At 40.2% G+C, this 23,383-nt stretch overlaps 1 protein-coding gene across 4 annotated transcripts; it reads right to left on the reverse strand.

Moving 5' to 3' along the window:
• Positions 1–3,317: 3,317 nt before the first annotated feature.
• Positions 3,318–21,837, reverse strand: LOC103366649 (MLX-interacting protein-like). 4 transcript variants are annotated; one of them, XM_008294426.1, is made up of 17 exons: positions 21,224–21,837; positions 16,715–16,821; positions 16,039–16,124; positions 15,727–15,816; positions 15,538–15,573; positions 14,062–14,233; positions 13,664–13,753; positions 13,394–13,488; positions 11,643–12,207; positions 10,423–10,529; positions 10,140–10,242; positions 9,921–10,033; positions 9,540–9,647; positions 8,413–8,540; positions 8,183–8,306; positions 7,551–7,680; positions 3,318–5,647 (listed from the first exon to the last, which is right to left on the reverse strand). In XM_008294426.1, the coding sequence occupies exons 1-17, from the start codon at positions 21,544–21,546 to the stop codon at positions 5,520–5,522; spliced, it is 2,505 nt and encodes an 834-aa protein (XP_008292648.1). In that variant the 5' UTR covers positions 21,547–21,837; the 3' UTR covers positions 3,318–5,519. The 4 variants fall into 4 exon arrangements, with proteins under 4 accessions (XP_008292648.1, XP_008292646.1, XP_008292645.1 ...); XM_008294424.1 differs by having other exon boundaries at positions 14,062–14,302; XM_008294423.1 differs by having other exon boundaries at positions 14,062–14,302; positions 15,538–15,579.
• Positions 21,838–23,383: the final 1,546 nt, after the last annotated feature.

Raw genomic sequence — 23,383 nt, forward strand, 5'->3', positions numbered from 1 at the left:
CATACTATATTCCAACGAAGAAGAACGAACCGTGGACTAAACCATTTTGGAGGAGAGGTGGTAATTGAAATGATTAAAAGTAAAATATTATGCGACTTTGGTTGAGCTCACATGCATTAGTAATATTATATATATATATATACATGATCATTTTGTCATAGAGCCTACTGGGGAGCGTATGGGCCCTAATGGGCTGTGGGCCCCTAGGATCGTTCCCACCTTTCCCCCCAAACCGACGGCGCTGATTATTAGTCGGTTGACCATATTAACCTCAAATGCGGTGACATGAGCATTTAGATGTTGATGATGACTCACGGTGAAAATCGTGAGCCTTGGTCAAACGGCGTGTCCGTGGCGGCCCTCTGAACTTTAATACTTCGCCATGAAAGAGCAAGTGCTGTCCCCCTGCGGCACTCGGCCTCAAGCTTTACATGTTGGATCAGAGTCCTGCCCTGATGACATTCTAATGCCAACATCCACTCACAGTGTCACCTTCTGGAAACGGGAAAGTACACATTTTACATTTGTATTTGCTATGAATAGCCGGTTAATCATATTAACCTCAAATGTGGTTCAAGTTATGATTAGGTGATTTGTCCAGTGACAAATCACCTAATCATGTCTTCCACAACCCTGACATGGACCACATCTTTAAACAGAAAATTTGCTGTTGCAAGTGATTTATTTATTTTTTTTAAAACGCTAGGTGGCAAGTCACACATGCATGAGTAATCAGAGAAAATAATGTCACCACAGAGTAAAGCACCTTGAATGAACATGATTTTTTACTATGAAAGATGTTATCAGTCTGATTTGTACTCCTACAAGGGGGTGTGTAGGTTTTTCACAGGGAAGCCCCAAAACTCAAAAAGAATCCTGAACCTGTGTGGATTTTCCTGTGACCGAGTGGGCAGAGGAAACTGTGAAGCTGATCTTTATCTCAGGAGTCTAATAAAAGTACTCCTCGAAAGATGGATCTCAGAAAGTTTCGCATCAGAGCCTGCTGTTGATCAAAAGCCTCCAGTTGTCATGGATTTTCGTGCTGGTAAGCATCTTCTTGAAGTGCGGCTCAAAGTCCCGCAGCTCGGTTTCGTGCGGCTGGAGTTGCGCAACATTGAAACTCTGCAGCGGTGGCTGCAGCTCAGATGTCTCAGATTGTCTGTGTGTGTGTGTGTGTGTGTTATCATTTAACTCATCTCCACTTTTGCTCTTTCATGTACAGTCCTCATCTTCCTGTGCCTGCACATTGCACATGCATCCTGCAGTCCTGTCATCGGAGACAGAACCAGGGCCATGAACGACGCCATCCAGGACATACGGCAGAACGTAAAGAGCGCGTTGGACAAACTGGTGAGGGTTTTGATGCTTCGTGGTGGAGGGATGAAATGTTTTCTCAGTGATTCGGTTTACGTTCATTAAGATATTGTGCCTTAAAAAAAAAAAAAAAAGCTCTATGGTTGCTCAATACATGGCATCAGAGAATTGTAGGAAGATTAGTGTTGGAGCGCATTTGTTCACTTTTGATGTTTGCGCAATTTTCACATATTCTGAGGAGAAAGGCTGTGCAGGGCCTCCGATTGGCCCACAGTAGGTCCGCTGCAAACCAGGTTCATTATTTCCTCATCCAGAAACTAGCCAGTGCTCCAGAACAGAAATCATTTCTTCATTGACATACAACTGATGCATCCATTTAGATTATTGATCAATTCATTTCTAAGCAAAAATCTCCCATAAAAAGTGGATATCTGCTAATTCTCCAGTTTTCTATGGTGCAGTAAGCTCAAGATATTTTTTTTTATTTTTTTTTTGCGTTTTTGGCAGTTAAACAATTTTAATATGGGCATTTTCACTGTTTCTGACATTTTTCAAAAGCAATAGACTGTCGCCTATCCAACAGTCTACCATAATCTAAAGCTATTTAAGAAATACAATTATTGTTAGATGTATTAAAACTGATAAAGACCATTGCTTACCCAAAAATCTACAATAATTCGTCATTAGTGATGACATTTTAAAACAATGTCAAAAGTACTAAATTTAATAAATGATCAGTTGTTGCTTGTCCAATGATTTTCATCGTTATTCTTTAGTTATTTCATGAAATAAAAATGATTATTAGATGTATTAAAACTGAAAATTAATCAATTAATGCTTGTAAACAAGGAAAATAGTATTACTTATCCAATAATCTATTATTTAGTTAAATAAAATCTATGATGTATTATCATGAAAGATAGGAAGACTGAAAAAATAATAGATTATTGCTTGTCCAATAATCTACAATAATCTTTAGTTTTTAATAAAATAAAATTGTCACATAATAAAACAGAAAAATGTAAAATAAATAAATAAATAAATTTGATTATAATGAAACTGATTATTGCTTGTGTAGTAATCTACAATATTTATTTTAAAAAAAAACCCTTAATCAGATTATTTAAAACGTGAAAGATAATGAATTATTGATTGTCCAATAATCTATAAACATCTATAATCACTTTATTAAATGAAATCATTCTTAGCTGTATTAAACTGGAAAGTAATCGTTGGCTTCAGCATTACTTTTGTCCTGTGATGGAACAATGTAGTCATGCCTGAAGTTTTGTGTGTGTGTGTGTGTGTGTGTGTGTGTGTTATTTGGACGACACAGAAATAACGAACACAACTTTACAACAAAGGAGTTCAATGTAAATTTGAACAAGCAGGCTTCAATACTCCAGTTTTTGTACTGACTCACCAACTAAAGCGAGTCATTCTCTTCCAGCCTACACCTGAACAGCTTGCAAACATCTCCTGCCCCTCCCTGAATGCCACAGAGCTGCTTGGACCGGAGCAGCAGCAGCTCCAACGTCAGCTTCCCTCCATCAGATGCTACTTGGTAAAGCTCGCCGAGCGCATCCCCCAGCTGTCAGAGCTGCTGAGCACAACCAGCCAGCAAATCCAGGATGTGGAGACACCTGACCAGACGGTTGAGAAGAACTGCAGCCTGCCCGTCTTCAACAAGACCGTGGACCGTTTTAGACATGCCAAGTGTCTGCTGCACATCCTGGATGAACGGCTCAGCACAGCAAAGTTTGCATGACTGACTAGTACGAATGTATTTATTTTAAACAGCCTTAAATTATTTAGATAAAATTTTTTAATGGTTTTGAGTGATTGACAAAGCAAGCTTGTACTGCTGAAAGTTATTTAATAGTTCTGATCCACTTATCAGCATCTGATAAGCAGGCAATATTTATATAAAACTTAATATTTATTGAAAAATAAAGCTGGAAGAAGTCAAGATTTTTCTTTTTTCTTGTGTTTATTGTGATTCAGAATCATTTAAGGCATTTTAAAATATACATGTTGCATGTAGACATTTTACAAAGAAAACAAAAAAACACTAAAATGCAGCATAAGAAAATATCTTTTCTTAAAACAAATAAAATACTAAATGTGGGAAGAACTAACATGGGCAGATCCAATCTGCAATGATACACTGTACATCATCCGGTATAAAATCCCCTCATAAAAACAGCAAATAACAGCTGGAAATCCAACCTGGTATGACAAACATTTAAAAGCACTGAATGAAAGAGGAAGAAAACCAAATGAAATCATCACACAAACGCTAAGCTTAAGGTGAACATAGGGGCCTTTTTGTGCTGTCATTCTTTGAAGTAGAGAAAATTCTTTAAAAAACAAAAAGTCAAAAAGGGAAATTTTATCACTTGCAATCATGACAACCATAGCTGCATTCATTGGTGCATTTGAACTTTTTGTATAAATTATTTTGGGGTACACGTGAGCTCTTCATGTGTGTTTTGCAACACTAAATAGTTGTGCATTGAAAAAGTGTTGAATTTTGATCACTGCTACCACCATCTATACACCGACAGGCAAATTAGCCTGAAAGCAAGAAAAATCTCTCATTTAAAAGACACTCATCCACATTCACAAGAAAAGACTGCACGCAAAAAGCTGCACGTCCATCAAAGTGGTGCATTGTGCTACCGTAAACTCAGTTGTTCTGCACAAAAAGAAAGCAAAAATACATATAAAAAAAAAAATCCATGTCTGCCTGAGGAGTGCTGAACCACAAAAAAAACAAAACAAAGAAAAGACAAATCAGCACAGTTAAGGACACTTTGACCTTACAGCTGACATGCTAACTACATCTGCATCGTGTCTAATTCTCACGCCGTCAACAGAGCACAGTTCTCCGTTAACCATAATGTCAGTAACACAACAAATGACCTGTGCGGATGGGTAAACTGCTCTTTGATATGGCTTCTTATGAGTTTCTGTGTGCTGTCTTCATGTGACAGACTGATTGTTTTCTTCTGTCGTTAACACGTTATAAATTAGTGTAACCATGAGAAGAAGAAAAAAAAAATTAAACCACGTGACATAACCTGTACCCTTGTAGTCAACAAGCATTCCTGCAGAGAAGGATCCTGACTTGATTTGTTCAGATGAATGGAAAAAAAAAACATTACGCACACAAGCGTAGCCCTGAGTCACTGACGAAGACCAGAAAAGACCCCTACTGCGCAAAAATCTTTTAACACTGTACATGTGAATATAAATATATTGTGTACTGCTATTTCACTATGCTCCCTATGAGGGCTGTAAGTAGTATTGCTCCACTGTGCTGTGACCTGCGCAGTAGTATCCATGTGTGTAACATGTTAAAGATGACTACTACTGCTGCTGCTGCTGCTGCTGCTGTGTGTAAATTGCAGTTGAAATCACTACAAATGGACACAGTGAGCAAAAGTATGAAGGCAGAAGTTCGGCATGGACGGAAAACCACCAGAAAACCATGCCCGTTAACTGGCAAAATAACTTTCACCTGAGTAATTTAGGGATGGAAAATACAACCAAACTCGCATCCTCCTGGTACTGATTAGGCGCTGACCGGCCCACGAGCCATCAGCTTCGCCATGTTTCAGTCGATGCTCTACAATCTGCTGTGAAGTCTTTCTGGAAGGTTTTCAAGCCTCCTAAAACCATAAACTACGCTAAGAGCAAGTCCTACAAAATCCACATTAATCTCATCTCTTGATGGAAAAAACAAAAGCGTCATATCCAGACATTTATACATCTGAGCAAGAGCACAAAATTAACATTCATTTATTATTTCCCTTTTGAACACATTGTTGCTTTTGCAATAAAAATGTCATTTACTTTAAATATAAATTGTTGTTCACGAAATAAACCACAAGTACCAGCATCCAATAAAGTACGAAGAAGATTGTCACCTCAAGCAGGTGAAAGTAGTAGTTATTTTAAACACAATGTAATAAAAGCCTTTTTTTTTTTTGCAAAATTGTTGAGGTCCTTTCATGCATCATTCCCAACTTTCAATGTACAACAGAGCAAAATCTCTCCCTGCCTTACATTCAGAGGGAACACAAGCCTGACATAGTTTGGATTTATCGTTGTGACCTTGCTCAACAGCTATAAGAACAACTAGTGATATGCCTTTGTTGATGGTTTATGCTAAAGAGGGGCAGGTGGCTTTAGGGGTCACCTCAATTCCTCTGAGAGAAAGACGAAGCATCTGTGCGTGTGGCAGCCTGGACAGCTTCTTCAGGAAGCAGCGATGGATCGGTGAGGATGGACGTAGTTGTGCTCAGCTGGCGAAGAGTACTCAGCACCACTGAAAAACAGGAAAGCGCGCTTTAGTAACCACAACTTGACTATAAAATGGGTTATTTTGATGTTAAGTACTTGAACACTTGGGTCACAGCTAAATATAACATTTCTGATGATTCAGTGGGAATCAAAGTTCGCGGTCCAATAGAATACTGGCATAATCAAGGGTGATATTTAAAAAAAAAAAGAGTGGGGATTTTTGGAGGGAAGGCAAGTTTGAAGAGCACGAAACGCCACCAACACATGTCGTATATGGAACAAATGACTGTTAGACCAACATGGTTCAGCTTGTGGCCTTCATAAGATAACGGTTTTTTTTGCTTTATTGGGGCAGAGAAAGACAGGAAAGTAGGGGGAGAAGAATGGGGGAAGGACCTGCAGCAAAGGGCCATGAGCGGGACTCGAACCCACAACCACTGCGTCTGGGCCATGGGACGCCAGCTCAACTAGGTGAGCTATAGTGGCGCCCATAACGTAAGACTTTATCACTCATTAAGCATACCAGAAACAACATTGTACTGTTCATGGTATGTAGTGCTATAAATACTACAGACGTTGCGGGACAGTCAGTGAAAGAAAACAAGCAGCAGAAGAGCTATTAACATGTATTTAATATTTCATTAGCTTAAATCTGCATTAACATCCAGCAGAAGAGGGTGTCTAACATGAACAATTGTGTGAAGTCTTGTTTCTGCTATTGAAAGTTGACAGCAAAGGTGTTTGTTTCTAAAAATAAAAGGAAAAAAAAAACTTCTTCTACTTCAGTACTGAAAGTGGGTTTGATAAAAATCGACAACCGAAAGAGTAAAACTGTGGGATCTGATGTAAAATGCAAAACCACAGAACAAGCAGCAGAAAGACTAAAACTCTCAGTAAAGTTGAGGGACAGGGCACATCCTCTGAGGCTGAACTACACCCTTCACATCACTCATTTTTTCTTTACATGTATGGAATTACTAACATGTGCAACTTCAATTCTAAGAAAAATATTTCTTTCAGCCATTAAAACTATTTTTCAATTCTAACCGTCATTGTCATTGTCGAGGTACTGTTGTATAATGTGTGTGATGCTGTGAATTGTTCATACTGAAACATGGCACAAAACTATGGAACACAAATAAAAAGTATTACTGATGCACATTTTTTGAGTGATCAGCAAAGCAGCTGACCTTCAGCCTGATTTTGTTGCACAATTTCCTTCGGAAACAACATTTTAGGTTCATTACTTCCAAGGAAACTGTGGACAAATTCGTCATTTACCTTTTCCATGACTGTTTCATTTAACCTCAGTTTATCAGAACGCACGAGAAAAGTGACTTAGGGTTTTTTTTTTTTAAACTAATGATTTGCCTACAAGACAGAGATAGGAATCACAAAATTTTAAGGGAGAGCCCCACGACACATGGAATTAAGAAGCGGGAGTGATAACCTTAATTCTTTGACAACTTTCTGCAGCTGCACAGCCTCCAGCAACCTGCTAAAACTATGAGTAATGATAAACCTCATTTGACGTCACTTTGCATTATCAGATCCTGGAAGTGAAATTGCCAATGTCAGCAACTAAAGCACAATGTTCAGATCGAGTGGGAGATGAAAATAAATAAATAAAATACTACCAGAAAATGTGATAATCACTGCTTCTAGGATTTCATGTATTTTTATTAAAAAATGAGAAGCACTGTTAAATTTCTTGTCATGTCTTGTTTGCTTGCTGACTGAAGAAAGGCAGGAAATTACAGAGACGGTGAGATAAGACGCAGATCATCTCGAGTAAATGAATTACAGATAGTAGCGATCAAACACTCTGCAGCTGGAAAGAAGTCCTCTCCCATGATTGCTGATTCATTTAGCTGCCAACTGATTAGGTGAGATCGTGTGTGTTAAAGAGAAGAAGTGTTTTTACTTACTGGGTCTGAGCACCGGAAGCGAGCAGTGACGATCGAGCCACTGCAGCGTAGTCTGACACAGCTCTGCTCTGCTTGTAGTTGACACCATCCCATTGAAAGACTCAAAGAGTGGCTTGATAATGATGCTGAACTAGAAAACATGATGGTCAAGGATCAAGTATATTGCAGACTGGGACAAATGCAGCTCTGCCTGACCAGCTGTAGGAGAGCCAAACTCAAATCTGTGCTTTTGTGGCTTCTGTTCTCCTGTTTCACTCCACATTTAGTAGTTTGTCTTTCATTTAAAAGTATGCAACTATTAAACTTGCTTCTTGATCATTCAGATATAACTTAAGGGAGACGTTTAGAGATAAAAGCAGTTGTCAAAACATAATCTTTGCACTGTTTCGGTATAACGAGTGCACTGCATGGTGTATGTAGTTCCTCCAATCTCCATCATTAGTGAACTAGAGAAGAGCTGCTGTCTATCCTTTCTTAATTTTCCTCAAGACCCGATGAAAACATTTTGAAATTATACAGTTGTGCAACCATTTCTATCTTCTCCTAAACATAAAAGCATCCCACATCAAAGTGAAATTTTCACACAATACCACGCAGCAACCAGAGTCAGAAGCTCTTTCATTGCAGGATACAATCCAGAAGTTCCAGTTCTGTAGAGTGCGGCTCTTGACATATTCATTAAACTTTTCCTGCATGTGGTCGAAGCGATGCCGCCTCACTGGTACCCCCGTCGCAGGCAGCTGCTCCTGACACACGCTGTTGAGAAGCAGTGAGGGAAGGCAGAAAGGGTTGATTTGTTACATGTCTGTCCAGCGTATGTACATCATACGTTGGGTGACATACATAAGATGCTTTAACATACTTAATGGAAGTGTTGAGCTCCTCTATCTCCTCTCGTAGTCTCTTGACCTCTTCTTGCATCGCCTGCCTCTCCTGCTGGAGCTTCCCGATATACTCCACTGTCTTCTGCAACGTGACTGCATTACTGATCTAAGTGCATAAGACAAGGCAAGACAGGTTTATTTATAGAGCACAATCCATGCATAAATCAAAGTGCTTTATAATGGCAAAGAAATGAATTACAAAGATGACTGAAAAGGCAGACGTTAAAAACATGCGACAAAATCATAGAAATAAAACATAATTTAAGCAATTAAAAGGCAACAACAGTAAATAAATAAGTCTTTGTCATTGATTTAAAGGAGCTGAGAGTTTCATCAGACCTGCGGTTGTCTGGAGGTTTGTTCCAGATATGTGAGGCATAAAAACTAAAAGCTGCTTCTCCATTTTTAGTTCTGACTCTGGGGACAGAGAGCAGACCTGTACCAGAGGTCTGAGCGATGTGGACGGTTCATATGGTAAAAAAGGTCACTGATATACTTGGGCCCTAAACCATTCAGAGCTTTATAAACTAACAAAAGTGTTTTAAAGTCTATCCTCTGAGAGACCGGAAGCCAGTGCAAAGACCTCAAAACTGGAGTGATGTGATCGACTTTGTTTTAGTTCTGGTAAAAACTCTGGCAGCAGCTTTCTGGATCAGCGGCAGTTGTTTTATGGACTTTTTAGTCAGACCTCCAAAGACACTGTTACATTAATCTAAGTGACTGAAGATAAATGCATGGACCAGTTTATCAAGGTCCTGTTGAGATATAAGTCCTTTAATCCTGGAAATATTCTTCAGGTGATAGTGAGCTGACTTTGTAATGGTCTTAATGTGGTTTGGAACGCGAAGGTCCAGATTTCTGGCCTGATCTGTGTTTTTTAATTGTAATAACTGAAGCTGTTTGCTGACATTTATTTGCTCCTCTTTTGATCCAAAGACAACCACCTCAGTTTTGTGCATGTTTAACTGAAGAAAATATAGACACATCCATTCATACAGGTAACAAGTATGTCAGGAAATGAAATATTAGAAGCAAATATGTTGCAAAAACATATTTGGAATCTGTTGTGGAAGTTTTATGCAGAGGCACGGGTACACAGACTTACATTTGACTGTGACTTTAGAGTAGGAACCAGGCCGCAGAGTGTCTTAAAGCCAATATTTATGTTTGATCGTCTCTTTTGCTCAGCAGATATGTGCGTTGTCCTTCGGCCCTGTCATTCATCAGCAGAGGAAATATTACACAGACATATTACACAGGGTGTCATATATATTACAGCGAAAAGAGGAAATACTACTGATGGGTAGTTCAGTCTGTTAATTCATTTGTTATTTGAATTTCAACTTTTTCCATTTACACACCTTAACATATCAAGTGGCATTTCATTGCTGTGCAAAAATGAGCTCTTACATATGAAGGCCCTACATGTTATTCAAATAACAAAACATTTATACTATTTTATTAAGAAACGTTAGCAGACACAAACCTGATTTTGCTCATTCTTTACAAGAGCTGTACTGCTGCTGATTAGTGACTGAGGACTTGGAACCTGATCTAACCCACATGGCGATCCTTGACCGGATCCTGGCTGACTGTGAACTGAAAATAAAAAAATATTTCAAAAAATAAATAAAAAAAAAAACACAAATAAAGGAGCAGCTGGCTTGGGGTTTTGAGGCACCGTCTGGTTAGAATGATTTCTCACCAACAGTAGAGGAAGCTTTCTGATTTTTGCGACTGGAAGAATATGACTTTTCTTTGGGGACAATCGGCTGGGGAGACTTCTGGACGACGTGAAATCCAGGAGTCTGAAAAGAGAGCAAAGAAAACAGATAAAATGAGACACAAGAACCAATGCAATAAATTATGATCTTCATTCATTTTGTAACAGATCACCTTTTGTCAACTGTGAAGTATAAATGCTGCAGCTCTAATTGGTATAAGAAAATGAAAGAATGATGATGATGCTCAGTGAGATGAAAACATACCGCTCCAAGATGAGAAGGAGTGATAACAACACCAGCGTTAGAGACCACATCTGCTTTCAGGGGTGTGGGTGTAACAATTACAGCATTGGCATGACCTGGAAATGGGGCTGAGAAGATTTACATATAGTTGAAACCAGAAGTTTACATACACTGTAATAAAAGACACAAAACCTTTTGTTTGTCTCTGACATTAAATCAGACTAAACTTTTCCTGTTTCAGATCAGTTAGGATTACCAAAATTATTTCTATTTGCTAAATGCCAGACTAATGAGAGAGAGAGAGAATGTTTAAGAGAATTTTTTATTACTTTCTTAAAAGTCAGAAGTTTACATACACTAAAATTACTTCGCCTTCAAACTATTTGGGAAAGCCCAGATGATGATGTCATGGCTTTTGATTGGTAAATTGACAACATTTGAGTTAACTGGAGACACACTCGTGGATGTATTTTAAGGCACACCTCAAACACACTGCTTCCTTTTGTGACAACATGGAAAAATCTAAAGGAATTGGGCCTGTCGGTTGACATCAAACGTAAATATGTTCAGACAGCAGGCTGAAGTGACCCAAATCCGATTTCTTTTGTCCTATGCAACCTGTAACTGATCTTTTCATGACAGTCTGAACAACGCAGATCCACTTAATGATGAATATCCAAATATTTGGCGGGGTCGGAGGGACCACTTCCACCCCTGGGGAGCGCTCCGACAGGGTGGAAGTGGCCGGAACGCACAAGCAGTACTTGGCTGCTGATGACAGTTTAGGATAGCGGTCACACTTCTGTTTCCAACATTGACGGCGGGGCAGTGGCAGATACGCTCCACCGTTACCATCTGTATTTACTTCTGCAAACACTGAGCACGCTTGGTGCGTGTGATGAAATCTGAATTGAGCATTAAATCCTACAGTCTGAACGTAGCCAATCTGTCAGCTTGTTAAGTCAGATAATACGCCGTTATCCTTATTTGTGACACAAAATGTCATGTCGGAGTCAGAATCCAATGCTTTCGGTATGTTAAGGCTATTTTTTATGGGTTCCGCTCATTTTTCCTAAAAACCTGTGGGATAGCAAGGTTTTCGGATTGTTAAGGGTCGGATTATAGAGTCACGACTGTAACTGAATTAGAAAAGCTTGAGCGCTATCTTGTGGTCATTAAGGTGAAGTGAAACAGCTCAACAATCTCTTCTAGAATCAGTGTGTTGATCAAAAACCACAGACCTGTGAGGATGAGGTGGGACTGAGGGAGGGGGTTAGCAGGAGCAATCCTTTGCATGGGCCGGCTTTTGTTGGCACTGCATGGCTGAAAGGGGCGAGGCAGAGCAAACGTCTGAGGGTGGACGGGAGTGCTGGGTAACGCGGCCAAGGGTTGGAGTTGAGATGAAGGAGGTGGAGGTTGTGTGGACATGGAGCTGTAGTCTGAGCTGTGGCTGAAGGTGGTAGCTGTGTTGCTGGGCGTGACCGTGGAGGAGGCTGTGTGTGTGATCACAGAGTGCGCTACAGTCTCATCCAGTGCTGAGGTGTTGTTCAAGGGTGAGGGAACCATGGGTGCTGCTGAGCCCATGTCCTGACCTGGAAGGCACTGTGCCAGAGGATCATGGGAAACGCCTGCTTGATCACTGGCCGTCACCTGCCCAGGAAAAAGGGACAAGTAGTTTTGTACAAAGTCAGTGCCTCCGCTGCCACCTGACCGACTGGTTTGACCAGCCATGGGAGAGGGGATGGGCAGGGGACAAGAGGGAGTGATGTGGTTGCCGCTGAGCTGCATAGAAGACATTAACTGGACCTGGCAAGGGAGGACAAAAGGAAAGCAAAGAAACACTTATATTTATTTCTATAAATATGGTATGACACATAACAGATGCAGTTCTAATAAGGTTCATTATAGATGGCAATTTGTTGTTCCTGCCTGGTTTCTTGTCAGAAATGGCAACATCAAAAGTTAAAGTTTTAATTATTCAAATTAGAACGAGTAATTGACTTTTCTGGCTGCTTAATATTGATACTTCAGCTGAATTTGTACAGCTGCAATCAAACTGCACTTCAATAAACAACAGCTTTCCTAATGTGCCTCCTACAATAACAGGGGAGGGTAGAGGCAATGGCAAAGTGGTGGACAAATATTTGTCCAAGTATCTGTATTTATCTTTGTATTTACAGAGTTCAGGAAGTATACGTTTTAAAGAGGTTTTATAGTACAAAATTATATAGGAAAATCAGCTGGGCCCACACTACAGGAGTTTTAAAATCCGAATAGATTTTGAAATCAGGTTGTATCACGAACATACTTCACAGATATTCTCCTCTCTAATCTTAGATACGCACACAGAAAAAAACAAAAGCAGATGGCTAAAGGAGTCTGAATTAGAAAATCGTTGGGAAGACGCTATCAATAAAGGTTATTGATTCTTCAGCAGGAATTCATGGTGTTAAAATCTTTAGCTAATGTTAGCTAAATCTCTACTTTGTTTACAAACCTGCACACAAATGTGCCTTCAGCGCGGCTCTAATAGCTACTGTAATATTTTCATGCCTAAAAGTCAAACAAAGACCCATATTACATTTACTGTCTCAACAGAAACTCTGAAACACGCTTTTATAGTTTCATCAAAATATGGCTGAATAAATCACATCAGTGGAGCTTCAAGGAGGAAGACAGCATTAAAGAGAAGCTAAATATTTAGCCATATTTTTAGTGACAGTTTGATTATCAATGAATATAAATTTTAATGTTAATCAGTTTGAGCAAGTCATTTATGAAAAGTGCTATGTAAATAAAGTTTAGTAAGATTATTATGTTACATAGATCTTTTGTGTAACTACATTAAGGCAGAAAGATGGTGGAAAATGTGGCGGAAATCCTCAAAAATTTAACAAAAAGCTTAAAACTACGAAAGAAAAAAAAATTCTTCTTGCACAAACTACGATCATGGTGGTGTGTGTTAGGGACCCAGCCTTGGGTCGGTGTTTACCTGTGACTGAGAGCTGCTGCTGGGTAGAGGGGTGACAGATGATGCAGTGGGGGAAACAGGGGGGAAGACGGGCTGACGGAGGCTGTGAAATAAGTCTGGAACAAGAGTCTCTATGTTAGCTAGAGGTTAGTATAACCACACTACTTGTTGTGTTAGGCTAAGCCAACTGCTGCAGCAGAGTTACCACAACATGTGCGCTTAACTCCTGTACAGTGTGCATTATTAGTTTGTGTGGGGCTGCTACAGCTGTGGGTGGTGCCTTGCTGCTACCTTGCAGTGGATCAAACGAGTCCATGAAGTCTAGGTTGGGCTGTAAGGGGATGAGTCCTGGTTGGATCATGTCTGCGTTCCCAGCATGAGCTGTGGAAAGTAGAAGCAGAGGTAGAGAGACCAGAAGGACAACATGCCAGTATTTTGAAAGATACGCAACGTATTGTTGAGCTCCAGCCTTCAGCAGGCCTAACACTGAGATGCTGCATAATTTAGGGAGGTTTGTTACTTGTGACTAACTGAAATATATATATCTTTAAAAAGAACAAAAGGCAAAAACAGGAGCTTAACTACAATTAATTATCAAATCAACTACCAGGTGAGTGAGAAGATACCACAAGTCTAATTCGGAAGTCTTTGCTGTTTAAAAAAAAATAAACATCTGATGATTGTCTCACCAATCTCCCTTGGGTTGGGCCAGGCTATTGGCTGATGCGAGGCCAATGTAGAGAACAATGTGTCTGAAAACTCAGACATCAGAACATCCATGTCAAAGAGGGGGTCCATCTCCATTGGGGCAGGCGGTTCATTATGTTTACGAGTCACACGGCGTGCAGCAGTCTCTTCATCCTGATAAAAGGAGACACGGAGCATGTCTGGAGACACTTCCCCAAACAGCGATAACTGCTCCTCTGGCCCCTTTGAGTATTCAAATGCAACCACCAAGCAAGTTAATGTCACACAAGCATGCAGTGTTGTGAACAGCCAACAAGAGATAGGACCTGACCAAAGCAATTCATGCACTGTGCAAATGTTTTAAGCATTGTAGATGTTTGGATTTTTATCCATCACAATGTGCCATCGTGAAGGCATTTGATTGATCCCACATTCATTGACCTGCACGTCTGAGCAGGAGCTGGTGGTGCAGCAGAGTCTAAAGCCTTCAAGTCTGAGGCTAAGGTTTTCACCCAGAAACTGGTGGATTGCTCCCTTTAGGCTGGGGGCCTTTGCTTCAACTAAAGCAGTTTAAGTATCTTGGGAACTTTTCACGAGTGATGAGAAAACAGAGTGTGACAGAGACAGACAGTCGCTACTCCTTGGAATCAGAAAGAGCCGGCTGAAGTGGTCAGGGTTAGGGTTAGGAGTCTCTCTTTAGAGGTTCTTGGGGAATGTTCAATTGGAAGGAGACCCCAGGGTAGACCCAGAACTTGCTGGAGGGATTTTTTTAAATCTAATTTGACCTGGAAACACTTTTGGATCCCCCAGGACAAAATGGAAAGTGTTGCTGAGGAGAGGGACACTTTGAACCTTGTTAAAGCTGCTGCTACTGCAACCCAACTCTGGATAAGCGGAAGAAACAGGGTGGATGGACGGACCACTGGGCACGACAAAGACTCCAAAGGTATAGCGAGAGTCATTAAGAATTATCTTCAACCACAAGAAGAACAAAGGGTTCCACAACAAATCGTCTGGCCCCACAAAGCCCTGATTTCAATATCAGTGATTCAGTGAGGAGACAAAAACACTGAGACCAAATCCACATTAAAGGCAAAAGCTGGTCAAACCAAGTATTAAGATGTTTTAGGTTTTTTTTTTTATTTTTTTTTTTTAAGATTATTGTAGTTTGTATAAAAATCAGAGCTGTACTTAGAAATAAAAACTAATCATTGCATTTTTGAAAGCATATTCATTTTAGTGCCTGAAACTTTTGCACAGTGCTGTGTGTACATAGTATCAACAAATTTCAGCAAAATTAGGTTAAAGCAGTCAAAAGAACTTGTTTGCAAAGATGATCCTTTAAAATAAATAAATAAATAATAGGTGGGTGATTGGGTTAGTTCCATTAGTATCAACATCTGGTTGAATAGATGTTGATAGTAATGATTGCGTTGAAAAGCCCTCTGGTGAATAAAGCGTGACACAGTTTTGCATACCTTAAGCAAGCTCGATAGGTCGTCATCCTTGTGCTTCTGTAGCTACAAAAAAAGTTGGTGAGTTTTACATTAGTTAAATATCAATGTTTTATGGCCAAAGAAAGAAAAAATGTCGACAAAAAATTTCAGTACCGCTCAAACAAAAACTGAAATATGGTGTGTTTATAAAAACGCTGAACAATACAGTACCCTTTTCTTAAAGTATGTTCTCCACTTGTGGTATTCTCTTATAACAATTTCAATTCTTCTTTTCCAGCATTTCCCCTCTGTGGCGAGGGCCTGCAAGAGAAAAAAAGGGGACGCAAAATAAACCCAAGTCCATAAAGAGCACGCAGCACAAAGAGGGGAAATGACAAGGGAAACATAAAAATGAGTGACAATTAAGCATTTAAGAGACTGAACATAAAACAATCAACAGGATGATTTTGGGGAAAACAAACAACAGACTCTTTGTTGCTGCCTTTGTCCAACAGTGACCACACTTCTCGATTTTTTTTTTACCTCTGCAGGACGATGGACATCCAAATCCATAGTTCCATCCAGGGGTGTCACAAAATGACAAACAGGATTCTCCCTTTTCTCCACATCTGGTAGAAAAAGCAACACAAGTCACTCCCCGATGAAAAAACAGTTCCTATTTCTTTGTCCCAGTAAAGGACATTTACAGTGCAATTTACAAAAAAAAAAACAGGAAGGTCTTGTAGAAACATCATGCACACAGACGACAGTTTCATCATCCCCTGCCTGCATGAACAGCTTTAGGTGAAAGATCACACCTCATTTCACAGTTCATAAAAAGCTTGACCTACTTTGTGTTTATTTTTATGACATGAATGAGACCCGCTATCAGTCACGATCACAAAACTGCTCGTGGCATGTAAACAAACTGCTACTACTGAAGCAAAGTTACAAAGATGCATTAATCTTAAACCGAATTCTTTGAGGCAATAGTTCATGACTTTACAAATAATGTTTCAAGTACTGTTAAGTGCAAGCTGTAAGAAACATTTGAATGTGAGCTTGGATGAAGGGAACCATGTTCAATTTCTGCCAAGAAATTCTTGAATCAGATCCTGATGTCTTGATACATGCTGCAACTTGACTAAAACTGTGTTCAACTCAACTCACACATGATAGAAACCAATTGAAAGGCAATAATAGACAACATGGGGCTTACACTGCATATACCAGGCTCTCCATATGGCGTTGTTGAGGCGGATCTTGTCTCTCCAAAGCAGTTTTAGCCCTTTGAAGTTCTTCCATTTGGGAGACACCAACTTGCCACTGAAAAGACAAGAAATTTCTTATGAAACATTAGCCTAACTTTTATAAGCAAATCACGAATATCTCCACAATTCAACCCCTCAAAAGGTCACAGTGCTCTACTTTGTGCCCTTCTTGCTCGTACAAGATCAAATCTAATTTCACAGACTGAGAAAATGCCCCGAACTAGGGGCCAAACATGTCCTGATCAATGTTTTATGCCATCTGATGTCGTCCGAGTCATTTATTATTTAGTATCAGCCTATACCGAGTCCATGCTTTGCTGTATAAGACCTGTAAAACTGATGGGCATGCAGTACCGCATGCTGTAAATCAAAAGTGGAGTCAATCCAGTATGCAGCGAGGCTAAGCAACGACATCAGGCAAACACCAGAACTCAAAATCTCCGTCGTAAATTCAAAAGCAGTCACATCTGATGAATGATCCTGTAAGTGGTCACAAAGCTCATTGCAAAGCTCCAGTGTGGAGAAGGTAAGGTGTACCGTGGCTCCAAAAGCTCCAAACAACAGCTAAAACCCTTTGTTCTCTACTTCAGCGCTGGGCTGGTCATCCAGCACGATGAATTCTATTATCCTCTCGATAATCTTTTTCACTTGGTCGCAGTCTTAACTAGATTTATCTCTTCTTTTAAATGTATACTTGAGTGTGTTTTGTCTAAGAGCAGCTTTTGCTCATGTTAGCTGATTTAACTCACTCAGAAGATGAACTGTGCTCGGCCTTTACAACACCTGTGTGACAGTGGACACAAAGTATTCGGTGCTAAATAAAGCCGATACCAGTGTGATTACTAATTGGGACATCCCTACCACAAACATCTGTCTCATTCGGCTCAACTTTAACACCTCAACAGACAGAAATGTTGCCTCTTTTAAAACTTCACCTTACAAACCAGATCTTTCTTTTTTATCTGACAACGACCCCCCAAGCCCCAACATCATGAAGCGACATTTGCTCGCTGTACCACTGAGCGAGAGTCCATCACTCGTGGCCTAAACGTGGCTCCAACAACCCGAGCATGGATGTGCTTCTGAACAATCTGTATAGAAAAAGTCTCAGAGGTGTGTATCTGTTAAAACAAACCACTGAATTGGATGATTTGCCTCTTTCCACAAGAACAAGCAAGCTCAGCTGGACCCTGGGAATCCAACCGCACACATTACATTGTTTTTAGGTCACCTTGACCAGCACTGGCATACTAAGAAATAAAGCAAACATGACGAAGTTTGTTGAGGTCAAATTCAGGTTAGAATTTTACAGCTTTGATATGGATACAAGAAGGAGTCATATAAACCAAGTGCTGTGCTGCTAATGTAAGACAAGGGGAACTCATCAGTGTGCACTGGTGTGGCTACAGTAAACAAGCACAGCGACTTTATTGTAGATATGAACGGTCTGTTCAGTATCAGAGAACGTCAACAATTTTGTTTTAACAAGTGAGTCAAACATGCAATAATACAGAGCTGACTGAAACTTTGCAGACTCAAAGCATCCTTGTATAAACTTTAACATCTGAGTGTATTAACAGCATTAACATTTTTCTTCAACTGACTAAAGTTGATGTCTACATTTTAGAAAGGAGAGTGATTACGAAACAAAGGGTCATTTCCAAACTGCTTTCACAGGACAACGTTCATCACAGTCCACAAAGGTTAGATCACAGTTTCCCTATTTTCATCCTCCCTGTGGTGTCTCTTTAACAATCTGTCTTCCTGTCCAGTCGTTTTCAGTTTTGCACCAGTCATCATTTGAGTGTCCTGAGAACTCCGGGGGGGGGAATGGAAAACGCTGTTTCAGTGGGTAGATGGGTAGATAGAAACATGGGAGCACTGACCAGAGCGTTCATGGGACTCACCAGTGTTCTTGTTGTGTGTAAATGCTCTTTCGTGTACGTGAATACTCATAATTTCTTCTTATAGGATGAAGGACAACAACAGAACAGTAACTCATCTATAAATAGTCCGCCTTGTGTGTCAAATTTGGTGCCATACGCAAAGTCAGAGGGAATCCTCTGAGCAGCTGGCACCATCGCTACAAACGCTGTAAACAGAGACCCATGGGTAACTTGAGCCTCGCATTTTCCTTTGCAACTCACCTCCTAATATCTGCATTAAATCCAATCTTTATATTGACCTTTCAGTTTGTATCTAAACACTCTGCCTTTACATGGTCTTAAAGACTATAAACCTATCAGCATTCTTTGTCCTGGTTTTAGTCTGGCTTTTCAGAAGCCGGGGCTGCATTATGAATCACATTTTCTCAGGATTTATGGCGCAAATTGTGGCTCAGTGTTGTGATTAGAGCTGCAACTATCAGTTGATACTTGAGTCATTGTGCAAATCATTTATCAAGCAAAAAAGTTTTAACATTGCTGGTTCAAATTCTTGAGCCAGACGTGCTGCTTTGTCTTCTTTATATAACTTTAAATTGAATGTTTTGGTGCTTTTGAACCAAACAAGTAGTTTGAAGACGTAGTTCGACTCTGGGAATTACTACACTGTTGTACTAATGGAGAAAATAATTGCTAGTTTACCCAGTAATGAAAATAATGATTAGACGCCACCCTTGTTGTGATATTAGATGCTAGTGAAGGATCCTATAATTGCCCGTTGTTGATTACAGGTCACATGTAATGCTAAAACATCCGTTCAGGAATTCCATTACGTCAGCTTTTGATTTTTTTAATCAAGTACAAATTCCAAACATATGCTGGGTCCAGTGAATGTTAAGTGTTTGTTTGTTTCACTGTGTAAATACTTTTTATGGACTTTATGAAACTGAAAAAATTAACTGCAAACATGTCCAAGTGTCACATTTCTACAGAAATAATTAGCAAGTCACTCAGGAAGCTGTAGTCCCACAAGTTACAGAGAAAGTTTCTTGTTTCATGAAGCATTTTAAGCTGCACTTCTTGTGTGAATGGTGCCATTCAAGACAAATTTGTTATTATTTTATTCTAATTTACACACCAGGAGGAATGTGAGGTTTATTTACTTGTTTGGGGACAACAAAGGGAGCCAGGAACTGAAACACCAATTAACTCTCAGCATAAACATCATGGAAGCCATATGTCATGATTATTATGTTATTTAATGGTGACAGAACAATGCTGGAACTGTGCCTGCCAGCTTTCCCTGAGCACTATCAATTATTTCTTCTGACATGAAAGAAAGTATCTCCTCCTGTGGTACTTTTTGCAAGGCACGGTGAAACTCTGCAGTTTATTTTGGCCCAATACCAATACTTTGATTGATAGCTTAATTGAATTGTTTTGACGCCCAAAGGGGTGACGCTATCCAACTTGAAATACGAATATAAATATTTCTTCTCTCATACCACATTAATCATGCCAAAAAATTATCTTTCATTTGTCTTGTGAGCCACAGGAGGAGGTCCTAACTACCATAAAATTGATATATATTAAAAATTTGTCCAAAAAAATAGATTTTTGATGGCTTCTTTATTTGTTTGAGGCATAAAAAATGGTAAAACTATCCAAAATAAAACAGAAATTTAAATTTTTCTCCTCTCAAATGCCATTAATCATGCCAGATATCCACTACATTTATCTTGTGAGCCTCCGGAGGGGGTCCTTAGTTAGAAACTGCTGAACAAAACTACCATACAACTGGAGGTATACTAAAATTTTGGCCAAAACAATAGCTCTTGAATGCTTCATTTAACAGTCTGAGGCAGAAAAATGGCAAAATTATCCAAAATGAGATCTGAATATGAAATGTTCTTCTTATACGCATCATTAATCATCTCAAAAGTTCCCCTCAGCTTATCTTGGGAGCTTTAGTAGGGGGTGTTTAGTTTCAAACTGTTGAACAAAACTACTATAAAACTGTATATATTAAAACTTTGGCCAAAACAATATCTCTTGGTCACTTTACTTAACAATTTGAGGCAGAGAAGTGGTAAAGTCATCCGACAATCACACCTCATTAATCAAGTCAACAACAAAAAAACAAAACTACATTGATCTTGTGAGCCTTAGAAAGTGGTCCCTACTGAAAACGTAACATACGTTCAAATGGGCCCCACCCTCTGGCACAATCTGATAACGTCATATATGTATATTTACATACATCGTGAGTCCCAGGGAACACTTTTTTTGCAGAAGATTAACATCTTGCTGGTAATACTTGCCCGCAGGACTCTTACTTGGGGTTTTTAACACTTCTCAATGAAGGGTACTTTTTTCACATTTGCTCGAAACTCACTCCAGATCATGAGGGGCCAAGTAGGAAGTTGCACGACTCGTGACTGCAATTTCACACAGCGTGCCATGCCTGACTGTGCTGATCTCTACAGGACACAGAGGAGAGTCAGCCCGACCTGTGTGAGGGGCTGAGGTGGAACGGAACGCTCAGGCAGGCAGGTGAGCGGTGGCACGACTTACCTGTACGCGAGAGTCATGCACTCAAAGAGCTTGGTGAGGGACGCGTCTATGGAGAGGTGCGACATGCTCGCCTTGCCGAAATGGTACGTCTGACAGGTCTGTTTGTTGACAGTGTCGAAATCGTAGCCCTTCTTCGGGGGGTGCTCGCTGTGGGGCGACGACACCATGAAATGTCCGCTGTGGATGATCTGACACTCCAGCCCGTCCGCCCTCCGCAGCCCCAGGTGAGGCTCCTCCGCGTCCGAGTCGTCATCCTGCTCCTGCTTCACAGTCACCGGTGGGTGACGGTACTTCTGCCGAAAAGACACCTCTCTGGTAGCCATACCTCACCAGACAAATAGCTAACGTTAGCCAGCAAGCTAGGACAATAAAAGTCTCCCAGTCATGGGGCTTGCTGCCAGCGGCGCTGGAAAACGCGACCGAGTCTGGCTGTTAAAGTTTGCCAACTTCGCACCGCGGAGACGGGGCCTTCCCCCCTCTCATGTTAGGGCTCGCTGCTGGTTCACTAGTGGCCCGAGTTAACTTGTTGTTGTCTTCATAGACAGTTGACGTAGCTACGAGTCGCAGCAACCAGCTGACGAAAAAACTGTTCTCAGGCTCCTCTGTCCGGAGCAGGAAGTTCCTGTGTGAGGGCGCCTCTGATTGGTGGGAGTCAGAGCCCCACCCACCGCACTCAAAATAAACCGAGGCGACAGGTTGAGGCCGGAGACACGAGCAAGGAGCCGGACTGCTGCTGCTGCTGCTGCTGATCCGGGTCACTGCCTGCACCTAAAACCTGTGAAAAGTATCTAAAATTCAAATGGATATTTCTATTAAGATTCTCAGTCATCCAGTTCATGGTTGTTCTCGTAGGTTTATCACAGAAACTAGATTTACTTGAGTTTCTTGGAGATGTTTCACCTCTCATCCAAGAAGCTTCATCTGTTTGACTGACTAGTTGGGAGTTCCAGATATTTCTATCCTTAAGGAGCCATTAACACTTCAGGATTGAAGCGTAGACCTGTAGTCTGCAAGTTTTCTGGAAGTTCTTTCGTAATCCCACACCAGTCTCAAGCGTTAATGGCCCCTAAAGAATATAAGTATCTGGAACTCCCAACTAGTCAGTTACAACTGATGAAGTCTCTTGGATGAGAGGTGAAACGTCTTCAAGAAACTCAAGCAAGTCCAGTTGTCATGATTAAACTACGAGAATAATTTAAATGAATATGCAACTAGGTGTTATTTGATTCCGATGTGGGTATTTATATATAAATATATATAAAACTATGTTTCTGAAGAAACGTAAAAAGTAATGGAATAAGAACGTACCACTGCAGGGGTCCATTGACTCCTCTGAAAACAGAAGAAAAGTGTCTGCACTGAATAAAAATATAAACACTGCATGCAAACAGTCTTTTTCTCTGACTACGAGAAAAAGTTTTTAAAAATCTCTTACTCCTGTTGTTATGGCTAGAAAAGGATTCAGTTTAGCCAGTTGTGCACCAAAAGTTTTGGAGCTGTTCAGCTGGTGACAAATGTTCAGGTATTGATGTTGCATGTCAGTTAGGGCTGCAACCGGACACTTGAGCTCCACCATTTGTCATTTAAGACATAGTTTCAGACAGCTCTGGATGGACGTGTCGGTTCCCCAAAATATCTATCAACTTCGTCAAGGTCTTCAGCAACAGGGGCGCAATGCTCCACAAGCAGCATCAACAACCTTATTAACTCAGTGCTTTACAGATATATGACTTGTTACTGACTTGTGAGTTCTGGTCTATGACCCCACTCATGAGTTGCCAGGTATTATTTCCAATATAGAGTATATGTTGTTGTTTCATGGCATCTATTCTGTTGTAGAGATGCTGTGTTGGAACAACAAATACTGATTCCCCTATGTTAAAAAGAATGGATGGAATTTGATAAAATATTTCATTGTCTGTTTATATTTTTGTTAAGAATAGATGCAACTTTCGTAAAGGAAGTAAACTCTGTCATAACCACTGGTCTAAGAGGTACATCTTCATTAAAATACCATTTAAAATTTCAGCATTCAAAATGATTGAAAAGCGATATTAACAGAAAAAAGTACCTTAAATATCAAAAACTATGGGCGCCCCTATATATGAGCGGGCGACCCATGAACAGGAGTTATAATTCCCCAATGCAGCGGTTTGGGTT

Source organism: Stegastes partitus, unplaced genomic scaffold (genome assembly GCF_000690725.1).
Source record: "Stegastes partitus isolate 25-593 unplaced genomic scaffold, Stegastes_partitus-1.0.2 Scaffold963, whole genome shotgun sequence".
Taxonomy (NCBI): Eukaryota; Metazoa; Chordata; class Actinopteri; family Pomacentridae; genus Stegastes; species Stegastes partitus.